The sequence below is a fragment of the Apium graveolens genome, unplaced genomic scaffold (genome assembly GCF_009905375.1).
Source record: "Apium graveolens cultivar Ventura unplaced genomic scaffold, ASM990537v1 ctg1886, whole genome shotgun sequence".
In the NCBI taxonomy this organism is placed as follows: domain Eukaryota; kingdom Viridiplantae; phylum Streptophyta; class Magnoliopsida; order Apiales; family Apiaceae; genus Apium; species Apium graveolens.
The window spans coordinates 112415-132384 of record NW_027417425.1 but is presented as its reverse complement, the minus strand read 5'-3'; the positions used below and the strand labels follow the sequence as shown (position 1 = coordinate 132384).

At 35.2% G+C, this 19970-nt stretch overlaps 2 protein-coding genes across 5 annotated transcripts; one reads left to right on the top strand and one right to left on the bottom strand.

The window, feature by feature from the left end:
• Positions 1 to 576: 576 nt before the first annotated feature.
• Positions 577 to 16962, top strand: LOC141700184 (uncharacterized). 4 transcript variants are annotated; one of them, XM_074504007.1, is made up of 14 exons: positions 577 to 736; positions 1209 to 1551; positions 1870 to 2108; positions 3480 to 3636; positions 7837 to 7914; positions 8145 to 8219; positions 8339 to 8458; positions 9422 to 9586; positions 9730 to 10255; positions 10731 to 10887; positions 11787 to 11896; positions 13580 to 13692; positions 14556 to 14910; positions 16455 to 16962. In XM_074504007.1, exons 2-14 carry the CDS (start codon positions 1228 to 1230, stop codon positions 16781 to 16783), a joined length of 2748 nt encoding a protein of 915 aa, XP_074360108.1. In that variant the 5' UTR covers positions 577 to 736; positions 1209 to 1227; the 3' UTR covers positions 16784 to 16962. The 4 variants fall into 4 exon arrangements, with proteins under 4 accessions (XP_074360108.1, XP_074360109.1, XP_074360106.1 ...); XM_074504008.1 differs by having other exon boundaries at positions 584 to 736; positions 1206 to 1551; XM_074504005.1 differs by having other exon boundaries at positions 589 to 795.
• Positions 16864 to 19421, bottom strand: LOC141700185 (G-type lectin S-receptor-like serine/threonine-protein kinase LECRK3). Its single transcript, XM_074504010.1, has one exon. The coding sequence runs from the start codon at positions 19419 to 19421 to the stop codon at positions 17052 to 17054; it is 2370 nt and encodes a 789-aa protein (XP_074360111.1). The 3' UTR covers positions 16864 to 17051.
• Between the last annotated feature and the right edge of the window lie 549 nt (positions 19422 to 19970).

Genomic DNA, 19970 nt, shown 5'->3' with positions numbered 1-19970 from the left:
GCATGTTACGAGTCCAGCCCGCATGTGAACCCAGCTCGCATGTTACGAGCCCAGCCCGCATGTGCTGACCCAAGTCATATAAATCCATGGTTCTAGCCCACACACGAGAGTCCAGCTATTTAGTGCACCCACAGGGACCTGTTTAGGGCCCATGGCCGAAAGCGGGCATAACACTCTTGTTTTTAAATTTTATTATATTTATTATAACCTTTGCTAATATAAGATTTTTTTTGCATTTTATCTGAAAGAAGGTATTAAACTTAACTAAGATACATATATTTTAACAGCACATAAAAAATAATAAATTATCCCGGTACAACTATCATTATTTAAAATTTTAAATTAGAGGCGCCACATCGATTTTATAAAAATAAATATAACAATTTATACTTACATCGCTCATCTATACAACTATCACGAATCATGAATTATTACGAATACAACCAACACAAGAAAATCCTAACAAATATTCATCACCAAATAGGTTTTTTTTTTTTTAAAATGATTGTATTTTTTTTGTTCAAAAATAATTGGTGCTTAGTTTTATAAAATTCATTTTATAAAAAATAAAATTAATAATCGCAGAAGAGCGACAATTGCAAAAAGATGAAGCATATGACAAGAAATAAAGTGCAGATGAGTTGAGGTTGTTAATTCATAGGTCTGTACTTTAACAACCTTAACTCTTTTCCTTAAACAAACCTCAATTTCATCAGCTTCAACCAATTATATACTGGTACCTTATTTTTATGTCATCGAATTATATGACTTCAAGTGAATCATTGAATTATCTATGTATGTATTGTCACTGTTATATGTAATAATTTAGGACATGTATTATGATTTGTACTTTGCTAACTTGATGAGAATCACTAGTTTCATAATTTGTTTGTTACATATTTAATTACATGTACATATAGGCTCGTGCTCAAACTAGAACCTTTAGAAATTAAAATTGTTAATATGTATAGCTGAGATGCAATTTAGTAATAATCATCGCTTACAGTTGCACAAATTTCTGGTGATTTGCATTTTAATTATCGGCTCAGCTCGGTTCTCATTTTAAGTTGGTTCTCGTTGGAGTGTGACACTCATGATATTTATTAATTGATGTTTTGAGTGTCACTGTTATATGTGTTTTATGACTTCTGGGCAAGTTGTTATTTGTTTATAGAGAAATTAAATTAATGTTTTGATTCTGCAAGTAGGCATTTGCAAAATACAAGTATGAGAAAGAGGTCTAAAAGTTTGGGGGCAGCACCTGTTGATGATGTTGATAACAATGCGGCTAATACTAGTGTAGCAGAAACCAGTGATAATTCAAGCAAGGCAAAGAGGTCGACGTATGTGATATTGGCTTTGTTTGTTCTGATTATACAAGGCTCTTGGGCTGTTTATCACTATCAGTTTGAGATTTTGCCTCAATCTCTTACTGCTCAGCAGGCCGGTAAGAGGGGGTTTTCGGAGGAGGAAGCGTTGAAGCATGTTAAGGCGTTGACTGAGTTGGGTCCTCATCCCGTAGGTTCTGATGTTTTGGATCATGCTGTGCAGGTATTTTTTTAATTGAGTCTTCTACATTTGGTGAAATGAAATAAGACTAGTCTCTCTCTTTTTCTTCAATTTTTGTATGTTAATCTTTGCTGGACTACATATTTAGCATCCGGTTCCCTACATTATACATGACTGTTCAGTCTCTCTATTGTCATGGTAATCGATTAACATTATATTTTGCATTCTCCATCTACTACCGTAGTACCATGATCCGTCCTATATGTTGTCTTTATTTCAATGTGGGCAAAAAGCTAAGGATTATATATGTAGTCTTTCAGAATTATTCAAAAGCTGCACTTAGTATTCTATCTGTTGCAGTACGTCTTGACAGCCGCTGAAAGCATTAAGGGAAGTGCACACTGGGAGGTTGATGTTCAAGTGGATTTTTTCCATGTTAAATCTGGTGCTAATACTATGGTTGGTGGCCTTTTTAAGGGGAAAACTCTTGTGTATTCAGATTTGACTCATGTCGTGTTAAGGATCTTGCCAAAGTATGCTTCTGAAGTGGAAGAAAATGCAATCCTGGTCTCTTCTCACATTGATACAGTTTTTGCAGCGTATGCTTCCTAACCCGACCCTATTTATAATAATTAGTAATTACTTCTCTCTCTTAACGACGCTTATATGTCAAGCAATGTGAGTGCTTGATCATGTAGGTTTTGTGCTTTTATGTGGAAGTTTAAAATTCGTGTCTTACTTCAGTTTCGTTACATTCATTTTAATTTCGTAGTCAGTTTCACTAGAAATGTTGGTTGACTTGCTTACGTGTTGCTAAATTATGTTTAAATTTTAATTTGTATTATCAGTATGCATCCCTTTTTTTTTAATTTGTTTCTGTTACTTTATGTGATATGAGGTGAACTAGAGTAAGTTATATATGAAAGTATAGTAGGTGAAATTCTTAAAGTAAACTTTAATGTGTAACTTACCAAGGTGGATAAAAATATAAAACCTCTTCTCTGTATGTTCAATATTTTGTTATACATCTCAACCCAAAACTGCTTACTATTACTCTAATGATTTGTTTACTAACGATAAACTATAAAGTGGGTTGTAAAATTGCACCATAAATTCAAATAGTGACCGAAACAGTTTCAAGGATTATGATTTTGTTAAATGATTGCAGTGCAGTTTGCCATTTATGTGCGATTATAAGTTGGAATGCACTTGCTGACTATCAGCAATGTTTCATTGGATAACAGAAACAAAGCGTGTGCGTGTGCGTGTGCGTGTGTGTGGTAATAGAGAGAGATGTGTGTGGTGGGTGGGGTTAGGCATCGTTCATTTGATGTTAAAATTAGTGGTGATTCCAGTGAATTTAAATGTTCTGCTGTTGATGACAGTGTCCAATTATTAATAACTCTTATGTATATGCAGAAAGTTAACTTTTTTTGCAGTAAATTGAGCAATGATTGATTATGTGCTCAAACTTTGAGAGGAAATTTTGAAGCAAGACCTGTAGTTGTATATTTAATGTCGTTTCCTTTAAGTTGTACTGTTTTGTTGTAACCTCATTAGTCGTTAGATTATCAGCCATATCTGCAGTTTAATCCATATCTGCAGTTTAATAGAGACCTATTTTCTATTTATTATTGACAGATGAATCGATGCATTTCATGATCTGAATTTGTGACTTCACTATTTGGTCTCTGATAATTGCTGAGCCTGTATGTTCCAAACCCAAATCAACAGCCTCGGGATCGTCACTGTCTTGATATTATTTGTGCACAATATGAAATGTGATGCTGCTATATTTAGCTTATTGCACCAAATTTTGCCTGAAATATTTTTAGTACATAAATGTGTCACTGATATTAGAAATTGGTTATGGGCTATACTTAGGCTGTAGGATAATGGATCGAACAGTCACCAAGCTTTGAAAAGGTATGCAACTTCAGTGGTAATTATTCTTCCTTTGTATTTCACAGGGAAGGAGCAGGAGATTGCAGTTCTTGTGTGGCTGTGATGTTAGAACTTGCCCGAGGAGTTTCCCAGTGGGCTCATGGATTCAAAAATGCTGTTATATTTTTGTTTAACACGGGGGAAGAAGAGGGCTTAAATGGTGCTCATAGCTTTATAACTCAGGTTAGTGTATTTTGGATAATTCACCTAGTGAGGACCGGGTTATTAAGATTCCTTTAGTCTTTGTTTATGTTTCTGTTAAATGATTATTTTGGACGTATTTAATGTCCACTTCAATAAACAAGCCTAATCGGAAGTGGGACTTGGAGGGTGAGATGTACCTAGACTTTAGCCTATTTGTTCAATTATTAAATACACACAAATGATACGTATGCCAACTTTATGTTAATGCCCATGTTGCCATTAACATAGGTTGGATTAATGTTTTTGTGCAACATTTCTTAGTCTCTTTTAAATATTCAGCCAACCCAATGTAAGCCACTCTTTGGCAGTGTACGGCCCAATCTAAGCCACTCTTTGGCAGTGTACGGTTGTCTGGACAATCTTTCTTTTATTCGACCAGGGGTGTAATTCGAACCGAGCCAGATCTAACTCGACACGATGAAATGGACTCGACTCGAACTCGTTAGCGAGCTCGAGTTCGAACACATTTTCGGGCTCGATAAAAAATCTTGAGTCTAGATGAGATTTTTTAACTTGATAAAAAACTCGACTGGGAAAAATCGAACTCGACACGGCTCGAACTCGAGCTCGATTACTTTTTTCTATTTTATAAAAATATATACGTGTTTGCTAGTTTATCTATCTTCCAATTATCTAGTAAAATTAATTTTACAAACTAATTTACTAATTTTTCATATATTTACGAGTATTATTATATTTTAATTATATTTGGTAAAAAAATTATTTTGTCATAATATATTTATTTATCCCAATTTCTAATATTAACTTCCGAAATCGAACTTTAATTTCTTCATGTAATAATACAACTTCTCAAATGACTCTTTTATAAATTATGTTTAGGATATAATAGTTACATAATTATATTTGTACATAGTAATAAATAACTCGAATGAGAGACTTTTGCACGCTTAAATTCTAATATTCAACTAACATTATAAATTATAATATTTTTTTTAATAAATAAGAACGTTAGGTTGTTATATATTAAATATTATTAGAATTATTAACATGTATCCGATATCTCAATTATTACTTTTGGTTAATCTTTTAATCAGTCGGCATCAATCACTCGGTTAATATCGGAGGCTGATTATAAATATAATTTATAATTCGTAACCCCTAGTTGTACTTACTGAAAAATCATCCTAATAAATATAATTAATAGAAATACCAATAATTCTTCATTCATGGTGCCACTTTTGAAGAAGCAAAATTCAAATTGTTCACGACAAAAAAAATTACAATTTATTATTGTTATTATCATCGTATATTATTTATGATGTTTAGTTTGTAATAAAGATAAAATGCATATGTAAAATATGTGTGAAAAGATGATATTAGAATATTGTTTAATTGATTGAGAAAGTAGAGTACTGAAAACATTAAGTGTGTTAATTTGAAATCATATTAAATGAAATGATATTTTTTAGGTTGAATTTAAAAAGAAGATAATATAATCAATTTAAGTTTGGTAAAATCGAAGTCAAAACTCGATAACTCGATAATAGCTCCAATTGGCTTGAAAACTCGGAAAGCTCGACTACTCGTTAAAAAACTCGATAAGCTCGAACTCGTTAAATGGGATCAGTTCGAAAACTCGTTAAAAACTGAAAAAGCTCGAAAACTTGCGAACAGATCGAACTCAAATCGTTTATTTTAGGGGCCGAGTTCGAAACATAATTTTTGGGTTCGATTAATTTTGGGCTCTACTCGACTCAATAAAAAAAGTTCGAACTCGAATTTTTAAACACAAACTCGACACGACTCTTACACCCCTATATTCGACTACTAACATTATTCTTTATAGGTTTTAGGCACCTTATTAACAACATAGTTTAGAAGTTATATCAAGGTTGGTTAGGGACCAGATTTTCTAAGCTCAAAATCTTGAAAGTGATGAACTCCCTAAAGAGTCTGCTACTTTCATATGTTGGTGGTAATGTGTTTAACGTTTCATATTGTGTCCCTACATGAAGCAATATAATATGGAGTTTTGTATTGCCCAATACTCTCTGGTTGCTCCATCTAATTTGATTAAGTACAATAAGAAAAAAAGGAATCAATGCATAGTACAAACTCTCTGGTTGCTCCATCTAATTTGATTAAGTGCGACAAGGCAAAAGGAATCAATCCATAGTACAAAAGAGACGGAAAAGAAATTAAACCTAGTCAATGTGGAAGTGTATTACTGTTACCATAAATAGAAAATGGAAGTTCTTTGATCAGGTACATGACTATGACTAAAAAGTGGACAAGACCTGATTGGAGTAGTAGTACTTGATGGAGCTGTGTCTTTACTCTTTAGTGTTGCATGTATAAGACTGGCACTTAGAATCGAATGTTATTTCCCGTTCGTGCTGACAGCCTATGTTGCTCGGACTCGGGTGTAGAATAACACACACGCAGGGGCGGATCTACAAGCAAGGGTACCCAGCCTCCGCTGGGAAGAAAATGCGAGGGGAAAGAAGAAAGAAATTTCAGAGCTGGGTGGAAAATTGTGAGATTGTGACTAGAAAGTGTTAGTCGAAGCTTTCAGTAGATTAAAAACAAGAAGATAAAGAGTCACCGGTGGAATTTGAAGCATATGCTATCACAATCACACACACAGTTACTGTTCAGCTTCCAACCCCTGTCGTTCACATTGTTATTGTTTAGAATCAAAGGCTCCCCCTTCAGATTATTTGAGAAACAATATCGACCACCACCATACTTCTTAAGCCCATAAGAGTATTTAACAACATCAACATCAATTCCCAGGTTGTGCTTGGAATTGACGGCCTCAAGACATGCAAGCGTCCTCCATGCAGATGGCATGAGTTGTCCAATAGAGACCTCAAGGGTAGACAACACATCAGTAACAAGCTTGGGAAAAAGGGAACACCATACCGATCTTGAATGGATAATAGTAAAAGCACACCCAATTCTCTCTGAACCAGTCTGCATGCACTTGAGGAGGAGGGATCACTGCAACAACATCACGATGGAATAGAAGCTTGGCCTCTTCGAACTTCTCTTTTCTGAGATTACTGGATTTGTTGTCATAGGGATCCAAGGTGCCCGTAGGAATCCATTCAAGCTTTTCAGAAATATCATCGCCAGCTTCGACGTTTCGAGAAGAAGATGCCTTGCTGTATTTTTTGGTCATGTTTGTAGAAGGAGAGCGAGGAATGAAAGAATATTAAGGGAAAAGCTGGGAGGAGACGATGAAGAATGAGAAGTATATATCAGGAAAGCGATTGGGTTGGAGATAAGAACAAAGGAAAGATTGAAGTTAAGGAGACTAGGTGATGTACTTGGACGAGGAGTGATTACGCGGGGAACGAGGAGTCAAGACGCTTTGATTATCTGAAGATGTAATTTTATTAATTCATTTGGATTAATAAAATTAGGGGCTAATGTTGTGAGTACATTTTTGGGCTTTGCACTAAAGTATATCAGAATGGGCCAGTTGCAAGAGATGTGGACAATTGGGCCATGACATGAAGAAATGGCAAACAAATTGGTAGAAGCCCACAAGAAAAGCTGATTGACTAAGTCATATGGATAAGAAGATAGTAGGGAGAATAATTCAAAATAAGGAATAACCACTATAGAAAGAGGTGGAGAAAAAAGAGGAGTGGTGGAAGGATAAGCATACAATTTGAAAATAGAAATTGGATATAAAAAGGTTGAGATACTACAATTAGAGGGCATATGTATTTTTAGCAAACACACACACATATTGTAATCTTTGAAGAATATTAGTGAAATCTTTTTCGGTTGGATACCAACCCGCGGTTTTTACCCTTAACGGGGTTTTCCGCGTCACCAAAATTTGTTCTCTCTTTACATTATTTGCAATTATTTTATTTAGATATATCTCGACATTAAGAAAAACAATCTTAGAATAAAACCCCGAAAAACATCCAAAACAGGGAGTTTGGGGAATCCGTCCTTGTGTAATCCCTTTGCTCCTTAATGCAAATGGTGGCCCCAGTAAAATGTATTTACGGTCCCCACTGTATTAGCAGCAAATGTGTCCCAACTCCCAAGCATCCCAAACCTAACCAAAGATCACTAGGAAGAAATTGTTATAGGAGACACAAAATTGTTCTCCTTTACAACATATGCAAGAGAAGTTCTGATTTTTAAATGCAAAAGTTATTGAGTATGAATTAACTCTACATTATGATATAACAGCATCCCTGGAGCAGTACAGTTCGTATGGCCATTGACTTGGAAGCCATGGGAGTTGGAGGGGCTTCAAGTATATTTCAGGTATGATTAAATATGCAAATATTTACTTGCTTTTATCTACTTTTCATATTTCATCTACCTTTCTTTGTGATTGTATCTACAATGGGATTTTACCTTATAAATCTCATTCAAAACCTTGTTCACTTGATAAATGGATACTTCATTACCTCCTTCGATATTTGCATTTTGTATTATACTCCTAGTCTTTGTTATTGTACTAACTATACTATTGATTCTTTTCATTCCAAAAGGCCGGTCCTGATCCATGGGCTATCGAGAACTTCGCTATGGTAGCAAAGTATCCATCTGGACAAATTCTTGCTCAGGTTTGATGTACCCACTCTTTCGGAACTTGTGAATGATAAATATTTGTTTCTCCAGTAACAGCAAATATATCAGTCTATTGATACTGTATCTTATATTCCAATTAACTTTAGTTGTGCAGGATCTCTTTTCTTCTGGAGTTATAAAGTCTGCCACAGACTTTCAGGTGTACAAAGAAGTTGCTGGTCTTTCAGGCCTTGACTTTGCATATGTAGATATGACTGCTGTATATCATACAAAGGTATTGCTAGAGCATCTAAATTATTGAATGTCATCATGGTAAAACACTAAGTTATTCAACCATGTTATAAGATTTTGATCTGGCAGTACAATTTCCAATAATCGAAGTTTCTTGGATATAATGCAAAGTTACGGCTTGATGATGAAAATATTGTTTGCTCATGTACTCAGGTTGATAGAACAATAAAATTATAAAACACAGTGACTAGTTACCACATATATAAGAGAGGAGGGCTATAATTCGGGTAGACTTGATGAACCTATCTAAATCATATTAGTACGGGTACATAGAGAAGTATGTTCTGCACTTCTGACTTGTATCACAAACCCATGATTTTAGCAGCGTATGTTAAAATTTTGAATTGGTTACCCCACATTTATCAATTTTTGTAATCATTGTTTGATATCATTTATCTTGTCAAAAGGGGGAAAATTAGGTATTATTTATGGAATTTTCAATCCTTAACAATGAAATAATGTCATAGGACTATATGCCTTATTGAGGTGTGATTGGCTAGGATTTTGATGTGATTTCTTGTCTCTTCTCAGGGACAATGAGATATAAATTTGGTATCTTAATATTATTCTTGCAGTAAATCCACATAGGTTACTTCTGTTTTGTGTTCAAATATGTAAATTTAGTAAATGAATTAACCATGTTGGCTGACACTTATAATGTGTGTAGTTGGTTGAACATTTAGTCGATTACATTTAAAATACCAGATTGTAGGCAACCATATCATGGTGTACTATTAACCCGTGTATAGGGATATATTTATACTTTAAAAGTATATTTGTAAAGTAATGAAGTAAAATTAACAGTCCCCATGAAACCACTTGAAGCTGGAATATTAAATATTTAAATGTAAACTTTTTAATAACAATTTGAATATAGTGTCTTACTTGTTTAGTCTCAGTCTCTGACTTGGTTCCTGGACTGCAATAATTTTATCCTTTCTTGCAGAACGACAAACTGAAGCTTTTCAAGTCAGGCTCTCTACAGCATCTTGGAGAAAACATGCTTGCCTTTTTGCAAAGAGCTGGTGCTTCCTCTCATCTTTCCAAGGGCGAGTCAGTAGACAGGGCTGTTAAGAGTGGGATCGATTCTGCTATATATTTTGACATACTGGTATTGTATACCGATGTTTTGGGTTTAAATATATTGTTGTTCTTTGCCATTCGATGTTTTTTGGTTTATAAGCTTCTTTTTCCCGTCTAAATAAACTTCTCTTGGTGACTGCATCTGTGACGTGTATATACTTTCATTCTCAGGGAGCATATATGGTTGTGTACCGTCAGCGTCTTGCCAGCATGCTCCACAATTCAGTTATATTGCAGTCACTTCTAATATGGGGTACATCAGTGGTAATTGGGGGCTATCCTGCTGCGATATCTCTAGCTTTATCTTGTTTGAGTGTACTCCTCATGTGGATATGTTCAATAAGTATTTCTGTTCTTGTTGCCTTTGTACTACCTTTCATTTCTACATCGCCGGTGCCTTTTATTTCCAGTCCCTGGCTGGTGGTGGGTTTATTTGTCTGCCCTGCTCTTCTAGGGGCACTGGCTGGCCAGCATCTGGGTTTTATCATTCTTAAAGCATATCTGACACGTATAATTTCGAGAAGAAATGTTAATCTTTCACCTGTGCTTAAAGACGATTTAGTCAAATTGGATGCTGAAAGATGGCTGTACAAGGCTGGTTTGCTGCAGTGGCTTGTTCTTCTGATGATAGGGAATTTCTATAAAATTGGTTCTTCCTTTATAGCTCTTGTTTGGTTGGTCTCGCCTGCATTTTCATGTAAGTACATAGAATTTATTTTCTTGGTCGACAAACTAACACTGATGGGGTAAATATAGTAACAAACGCGTTAATGTGTTTCAGTCCTTATAGTCGAATATCAAATCAAAATCTAATACTAGTTGGGCAACAGCTGCCATGGACAGGCTTGAGTTTTGCAGATAGGCCTTGGTGTTTAATGTATAATAAGATATATTGTTCCTGAAATTTTACAAATCTAATAAAGGGGTACGTGCTGCTGGCTACGTGTATTCTGCCTCTACTTACCAGTGGCACATTAAAATAATATGAGAAAACTGTTTTATCTGCATGTTAATATATTCATTGTAAGTTTACATGCGCGCTCGCGACTTCCTTTTCTTCCATGAGTAATATTGTTGTTTCTGAAGTTTGTTGCTTGTCAAAGTTTTGTCAAATCTATTTATGATTTGTACTATAACTAATCTATAACTAACCTAAATGCTCGGTTTTTTAGATGGCTTGCTTGAAGCAACTTTATCTCCAGCTCGGTTTCCGAAGCCACTGAAAACTATAACTCTTTTGTTGGGCTTGTCAGTGCCATTTTTAATTTCTTCCGGCATGTTTATTCGGTTGGCTGCAACACTAATTGGCACTGCTGTTCGATCTGAAAGGTAAAATTGTTTTTCCTTCTTTCCCATATACAAGTACATGTATATGGTGCTCTACTATCCGTCAAACTGTTTGGTAGCTGTACTTTGTACTTCTGCAAGATGTTCCCTTGTCTTAATCGAGGTTTATAATCGAACTTTATTGAGCAGGTACTGATATACACATTGAGTTTTTGTACTGGGTGTCCAAATCATCCTACTTTATATGACACATGCAAAACCTAGAACATTTATCATAAAATTGTACCTTTTTGCACCCTTTTACAGCAACGATGTATATTAATAGGACACGTGTTTAGTCAGGAATTCTGATATTCTGGGAACTTTTATTAGAAGTAAGATATAACATCAAATTATGAAACATCAAACATGAAGCTAATAGTATACATATTGCTACCAAATAGTCAAGTAATTTACCCGAGGGCTAAAACTTCTCCGGAACCACTTAGATATTATAATTCGTGACAAAAAAGCTGCTAAGTGTCTTTTGTCTTCGAGGACTTTCTGAATGGTATTCTTTAAAACATTTGCAAATCGTCTTATGAAATTTAATCTCTTAGTTTCTATACCTATCTGTAGTTGTGCGAGCCTGCTAGGCAGTCGAATATGTTTAAAGAAAATCCATGTAATGAAGGCACAGAGCAAAATTGTTTTATACTTTTTACTAAATAACAGTTACTTGTTTATCTGTTTACTTGAAAATTCACTTTGATAGATTGTTACATGTCCTAGTTTTACTGATATGTTATAGCAAAAAAAATTCCTTGTTTTTTCTGGACTTCGTATTAGGCTCAACCTCTTTCTAAATATCAATTTCTACGATACGTTGCTTTCTTGCTTATGTTAGTGTCATTTGGATACTCTGGGGGAAAAGGTTGGCTAATAACTACTTGTTTGTGCAGGAATCCTGGCGGCGGTCCTGAGTGGCTTGCGAGTGTTATACTCGCTGTATATATTGCAGCAGTTGTATGCCTCACATTGGTGTACTTTCTATCTTATGTCCACATTTCAGGTCATCTTTTTAGTAAAGTTTTTTTAATATATAAAATAAATGAACTTGTTAGTGCTATCTTGCTTTGAGAACTGAGATAGAATAAGTTATTCAAATTTCAAGTAATGCAGCAAGTAAATGTAAATAAATTAATATGCTGATTCTAAAGCAATGACTTGTGTCAGGATGTCAGCAGTAAGCGTTAATCTGAAGTTACTAATTTGCCTCATAGGATGCAGGAAATATGATTAAGGATTGGCAATTATTGCAAGGTGGAGATGAAAGAGGAAGAATGGAAAGGAGCGTGCCAAGGCACTAAATACTTGGGATTTGCGAGTAATGAGAGAAAACAAAGTACAAGGATAACATGTACATATCAGAGAGGAAAATTAGAATAGGGAGAAATGGAGAAAATGGGATGCATGCAAGTATTTTCAAATGTCTGCTAGGTCCATTTCCTTGTAAATACCCTACATTGCAGTTATTTGTTTGCTGCATTTGATCTAAGGAGCTTTAGTTTCTTGGTTAGGTTTCTGATAAACCTATAGCATTTGGAAGCAGGTTCCAAGATTATTCATTCATTATAACATATATATAGCTTAAAAGTAACTTCCGTAGGACGTAGGTTAGTTGCTCAGTGCAAAGGACCTAATCTCTTTAATAATAGAGTTATAATCTTTCACTTCTTCCAAATCCATTGAGAAGGGGGAGATTGAGAGCTCCTAGAAACCCCTTTATGGTTCTCGTATACTTCTCTACCAAGCTTTACTCGTCTACTTGGTCTTTGTCCTTTCTAGTTTCCTGTTGAGTGCCCAAACCTACAGATAGATGTTATGCTTTTTTATCCATAGCTTAAGTCCTAAAACCAGAGTAATTTATGGTAGTTGAATAAAGTATGCAGGTGTCCATTAATAAAACTGAAGCTAGAGGCCTGTCAACAAAGAGGATATTAGCCAGTGTATTATTACCTGATTGCAAGTTTTCCGTTGCTTGTTTGTTCATGATCAGTTCTAAATCACTTACTCATCCTTGTTTAGTAGTAAGTAATAAAATTTTAAAATAATTTCTGGAAGAAGAATCATAACGTTGTTTCACATACACTGTTATATTAGCGATCCTTTTTTAAGATGTATTTCTTTCTAATGTGCTTGGACCAATATAAAACGAATCAGGATATATTGTGGGACGGGTATAATTATATAAACTTCTTAAAGGAAAAGAGGACGGGCCTTCTTTAGTTTTTTTTTAATTTTTTAGTGAGTTTTCATATACCTAGGTGGGTGGACCCAGTATGCTTTTTTTAGGAAATATTTTCTTTTAAAATTAATTAATTAATTTAAAGCATTTATCTGATATATTTATGTTAGGACCTATCCAGTCCTTATATTTGTATATATATATATAAAGAAATGAATTCTTTTATTGATAAACACACACACAACTAGGTGGTATTCGAGAGACCACCACTCTCCACAAACACACATAAGTCAATCTTATTTCTTCCTCCCTCAAACATATAAATGACTTCCCTATTTATAACCCCAATCTCAACTCACAATCCCTAAACTAAAACTAAAATATTATTATTTCCACCAAATCCTCCCTTTGAAATCCATAACTGATGCACACACTAATTATTCAGATTCGTAACTGACTTAATATTTATTCTATTTATTATGTTTCCTAACAATTTATTGTTCACAGGTGCAAAATTCACAATTTTTCTGGCAACATGCGTTCTTTTTGTCCTCTCAGTTGCTGCAGTGTTATCTGGTCTTGTGCCACCTTTTACTGAAGACATTGCGAGAACTGTAAATGTATGTATATGTGTTAGGCATATACTCCCTCCATCCTGTTTTAGTAGTCCGCTTTGCAAAATAAAAATATCCCAAAATATTTGTCATGTTCTTTAAACCATGCAAATTTTATAGTTCCAATATTGACTAAATTAAGTCACAAGACCCTCCTCTTACATATCCTTGCATAAAAAATTGAAAATGCATAGTATTTTATTGCTTTTGTGTGTGTATATATGTATGTATACACTTACTTACCTATTGGAGTATGTGTAATTAATAAAAGGTGTAAAAACTAAGTTGTGTTACGTGAATACGAGAAAAAAGACAATGCACTTTCTATTTCTTAATAATGTGTGAAATTTACAAAGTGGACTATTAAAATGGGATGGAGGGAGTAGTTACCAAGTTCTTCAATGAGGGTACCTAGATTGCGAATTAATTTATGTGTTTGAGCAACTTGAAAACACAATACGTTTTTTTTTAATTCTCCGAGGAATAAATGAACAAATTTAGAGTTCTTGCATTGGCCACATTTTTTATTAGCATCGTTAATGCTAAAGATATCTGGCATGATAAAAGTAGGCTTAAAATAAGGTCGCACCAATATACCCATCAACCCCTGTGGTTCAAAACCGTTCCCTATGTTACTCGGACTCTTTGTTTTACCTTCGCGTACCTGTGTCGGATACTCGACACTCGGACATTCCTTTTTACCCCTGAAGTATCGAAAACATATATTTTTACCCTTGGACGGGGAAAAACGGTGTAAATGTTTTTTATGCAATTTAAATCTCGATGTGGCATCAGTATACAAATAGATATTTGATGGAGGGGCCTGTCTAAACATACGTAGATCACAAATTGTCTTATATGACATGCAGGTTGTGCATGTTGTGGACACAACTGGTTCATACGAGGGGAATGAAACAAGTTCATATGTCTCCCTGTTTTCATCAGCGCCTGGAAAGTTGACCAAGGAGGCAGAAAATATAGGCGAAGGATTTGTTTGTGGAAGGGACAAAATAGTTGATTTTGTTACATTTTCAGTACAGTATGGTTGTTGGACACAACATGGTACGGAAAGTGGATGGAGCGAGTCAGATATTCCCATTCTTCATGTTGAGAGTGATAAGCAAGAAGATGGCAGAATCACAGAAGTTATAATTGATACAAAGCTTTCCACACGCTGGTCACTTGCAATCAATACTAATGAAATAGAAGACTTTCGTCTTAGAGGTATGGTTTTATTGATTTCATCCTTCTCTGCATTTTTTGAAGATTCTTATCTCAACATTAGTTTCAGGATGTAATTTGACTGATCATAACTTCCCTGAAAGAGTTGTAAATTTTAGTTCATTGTTAAATAGGTAATTGAAAGAGATTTTTTTTCCTAATTTAGAAAGGAGTTATTCAATAAATGGAATAGAACACTGATACATACAAATAAATTATATTGATCCAGTATAGTATACTTGCATTAAGAAGATATAATTTTCTGAATGAAGTGATGGCAGTCTACTTATTTTATAGCTTATGTGAAGTGCTAATGCTCGAGTGGGCTGAAGCATGAGTACTGCTAGCTTTCTCTATATATGGATCAAGACATTATCTAATTGGCCCAGCCTAAAACATCTACAGACCTAAACTGGTTTTCCTTAATTACCTATAGAGTATTTTTGGATTCTGTTGAAAGGACTTCACCCCAGTTAATAATTTATGTGCAAAGTATCTTCACTTATTTGGTTACATTTTATTCCATCTTTCACCATTCTTTTTAGCAGTATGGTATCAAAGATACCTGAAGACTTGTTATTTAACTTACTTTCTTTGAAGCCTTGAAAGTTGAACATAAGGGAAACTTCAGGTGTATTGTACCATTATTATAGAATTGATTGTGTTTTGTCATCACACTGTGTTCTCTCCTATTTTACCCGGGTACGAATTGTTGGACACTACACAAATCTGAGTGTCGAACTCAGGAAATCCATAAATTGAGGACATGGGAACAATGTCCTATATTTGGACATGGGTACGGGGACACAACATACTTTGTAAAAAACAAGCATTGTAAATAGATACCTTAACAGTAAGTAAGTATAAAATTCAAAATAAACATGATTTTGCAAAATTAGTCATATCCTGCATCTTTCTTTCTTCTTATATGTTTTATTTAGTGGTCTCTGAGTTCGTTAAAGTATTAAAATTTCAGTCTAAGCATCCGACACGAGAAAAGTGTCATGTCTGAAAGGCCAACACAGGTACGGAGACAGGAATGTGAGAGTGGGAGTAACATAGTTACACTGCTTAAGTTCTGTTCTTTTACATTTTAACATTGAAGTTCAAAATTTTGCTTAGCGCAAAAAAAAATAGTTTAAAGTTTCTAGCGTGTTAAAGCACTGTTGTCTTCCTCTGGTATAACTCGACATATAGTTTCTTCCCCATGTACCTTTGTATATTAACACTAATATCCAAAACATGCAATTCAAGTTAACTATGAGGGAAAGTTTGGGTTTGGGAAAGAAGAAAACGAGAAGGGTTAAAATGGGAACGATTTGAAATCCCATGGATACGAGGGGATTGAGTTAATCAAATGAGTTTCTAGTCATCTAATTAAATCCCTCAATCAAATACTAACACATGGGAATAACATTCCAAATTTAATTAACCGGGTTGAAATACTTTGAACCAAAGGGCCACTAAGTTTTGTTCTTCAGTCATAGAAATTTAAATTTTGTCTAGTTCCTTTACAGTTGAAAATTCACAACTTTACTTTTCCATAGACGTTGCAGAAAATTCCGAGTTAATTACGCTTGGCGAGAAAAGCACTGTGGATGGATGGCATATTATTCAGTTTGCAGGAGGGAAAAATACTCAAACAAAGTTTAGTCTCACTCTTTTTTGGGCAAAAAGGAATAGCCTTGTGGAACGCAAGGAGGATAGACAGGGTGCAGATCAGCATCTCCTCCTAAAAATGAGAACGGATCTGAACAGAATTACTCCAATAACGAAAAGAGTTATTTCTAAGCTCCCGCCTTGGTGTTCTTTATTTGGGAAATCAACATCACCTTTTACCTTGGCATTTCTAAGTAGTCTTCCTGTAAAGTTTTGAACATAGCTCTTGCTTCCCCAAGTCCATGTCCCACTTCCATATTCAGGAAAACAAAGTGTTGTTTTTTGTCATTTTCATATTTATTACATGATAGGTTGCTGACAATGGACTGTATCTGCAGTTAAATTGAAACATAGTGTTCTGCATATTTTTTGAATATGGTGAAAATTTTATCTTCAGATTGTTACAGTTGTATACATTACTATTACTTATGATTAACATTTTGAATCCACAAACATAGCAATTGCAGCAGACTGAAAGCAGCAACTCAAAAGAAAGGGGAGGGACACGGGGGATCAGAAACATTCACAACTCCCTCAAGCATCTGTCTCATGGTTGGCCGTAGAGATGGATCTTCTTCAACACACCAAAGTCCAACCTTTACAAATATTTCTACCTTTCCCCACTCACTCAAAATATCCTCATCACTTTTAACCAAATCAACTATCCTGCCTTCCTGAAAGCAATCCCAAACCCAGTCTGTTAGAATGGCCTTATCTCCAAACTCTGGATCCTCCACGCTTCTTCGGCAACAAATGGTCTCTAGCAGCAAAACACCAAAGCTATAAACATCAAACTTGACGGTGATTGGAGTGTTTCTAAACCATTCAGGTGCAACATAACCCTTTGTTCCTTTGATTCCAGTATTTGTTCTACTCTGGTCGAGCATCATGAGTTTTGCCAACCCAAAATCAGATATTCGAGCATTGTAGTATCCATCGAGAAGAATATTTTGAGGCTTTATATCGCAATGAATAATTGATGTGCTGCATTCTTCATGAAGGTACGCCAATCCTTTTGCGATACCTAAAGCAATATGGTTCCTCACTGTCCAACTAGGCTTCACACTGCCAAAAATTAATTCTGCTAATGTTCCATTGACCATGTACTCATAGACGAGTAGGCGATGCTCCCCTTCTTTGCAATATCCAACTAATCTGACCAAATTCTTATGATGAGTTTGTGCAATCACATTAACCTCAGTTTGGAATTCCTTTGCACCATCTTGAAGCAGTCTATCTATCTTCTTCACTGCAACAATAACCGTAGAAGCCATATGGATTTTACCTTTGTAAACAATGCCAAAAGAACCCCTTCCCAACTCTTCTTCAAATCCATTTGTGGCTTCTACCAGCTCACTACTAGTAAAACGATGCACGTTGGTTTCAACACTACTGCTAGCTGGCTGAAAATTTGTGGTTCTCTTTCTGTAGAGGAAGCCAAAGCACGCGACAGCTATCAATATCAAATTGACAAATACTGAACTGCCTAAAAGGACACAACCAACAAGGAACAAACTACTTGTATCCTTCTTTTCTTGATAATTTGGAATATCTCCAGCACTTGGATTACTGCGACGAGGATCACCTTTACGAATTTTTAGAAAAGCCTTGCCATTAAGGCTTCTGTCCTTCCTCCCATTCGCCAAAGGTACCTTCTTTTTCCAGCAGGTTTCACCTCTATAAACTGCAACAGCACAAAAGCAATCAACTAAACACTGTCTTCTACACTCTAATACAGAAATGGGCTTCAGCTCCTCATAATCAGATAGCGGCCAGTCGGTATCAGTAAGCTCTAGAATATCATATAAATCTTCATTACAGCTATAATCATCACAGCTTTGTGTAAAATTTGGCTTGCAACTACCATGTTTATCATTAGGATCGAGTAACGAATAACTTTCTGGGCACCGACAATCTGGTCTTCTAGAATCATCAAGACTGCAAACACTATTAAATCCACAAGCCCCACTTCCGGGCACTTCCACATTATTACATATGTTATCTGGGATTTGCCAGACAGCAGTCCAAACCGATGTTCCAGTAAACGCCTTGGGGTGGTAATACTGGACTAGAACACCATCAAAATTTAGAGTTACTCTATGATAATAGCCTGTTGATGAAATTGCTCTGTTTGTGGTTAGCTCAACTATAGTACCATTTCTTCTAACGATATTCACATATCCTGTCGTAGTAAAACGTACCTGGTAACCTTGACTAATTGCATCATCAAAAGTGTTCTTTGTATAGTAACTAGCATAAGCATTATTGGTAAGTATATTCCGGGCATTAAGCACAAGATTCCCATTGTTAAGAAAACGTAACTGGAATCTTCCTTTGGTGAAATTGGTTTCAGTATGTCTAGAGAAAAGCGTACCACCGAGCTCCATTGTCTGAGTAGGCAAAAGGGTATCAGTTGGATTGCTGAAGCTATCCCACAACAATGTGGAATTGCTACCAAAAATCATAAAATTGCCTGTATCATTAAAAACAACACTAGAAACTGTTCCAGAAAATGGCTCGGAGCTCCATAACTCCGTGCCTTGAAAATCACCAAGGACTAATCCGCGGTCAGCAGTGAGCTGCACTTTGGATCCAGAAGAGACAGCAGTACCATCATTTACAAACCAGACAACTGTTTTGTCAGGTATTTTGTCATACCAAATGGACAGCAAAAACTGATCGTTTACGTTCTGAAACCCGAACGCAAAATCACCAGAAGGTGAATACCATGAGATGTCATTGTCTGCAGCTGTGAGAGATGAACCTAAAGATAAGGTGCTGTTTCTTTGAGATTCTCCTAAATATAGAAGTAAAATCAAAATAATATATAGCATATATGAGGAGGAATAACTCATTGTTGAAATTCTTTAGCAACTGCAAATGTATCTAGTTTGAGCATATGCTTACCAAATGCATGATGTATTACTCCTTTTTGTTCCATGTCATGTCAAAATATGAGTTAAGGAACCAATTACTGAATAATATATGTAAGTATTAACCAAGCTTTGAACCTGTTGTAAAACCTTACAGAAAAAAGAAGACACCTATATTTTTTTTGCAGAGAACTTGTACTGCTATATTTCTTGTTTTTCTTTTACTCTTGTAAAACTCAAGGTAAACTAGCCATTATATAGGCTTTACAAACATATTAAAACTAACAACTACTAAAACTAATTTACTCCATAACTCTACTACCCCACTACTAAACAATTTTAAAATAATATTTTTCTCTAATAATTAATTTATTGCTAAATATCTAAAATATCTAATAATTAAATAAACAAATAATTAATAACTAAATTTAAGATTATTCCAACATTCATCCCCATAATCTTAAATTTACGAAACACTTTCTCTTCGCCTGTGATGCACTTCTCACCACCATCAATTTTGATGCACTTTCT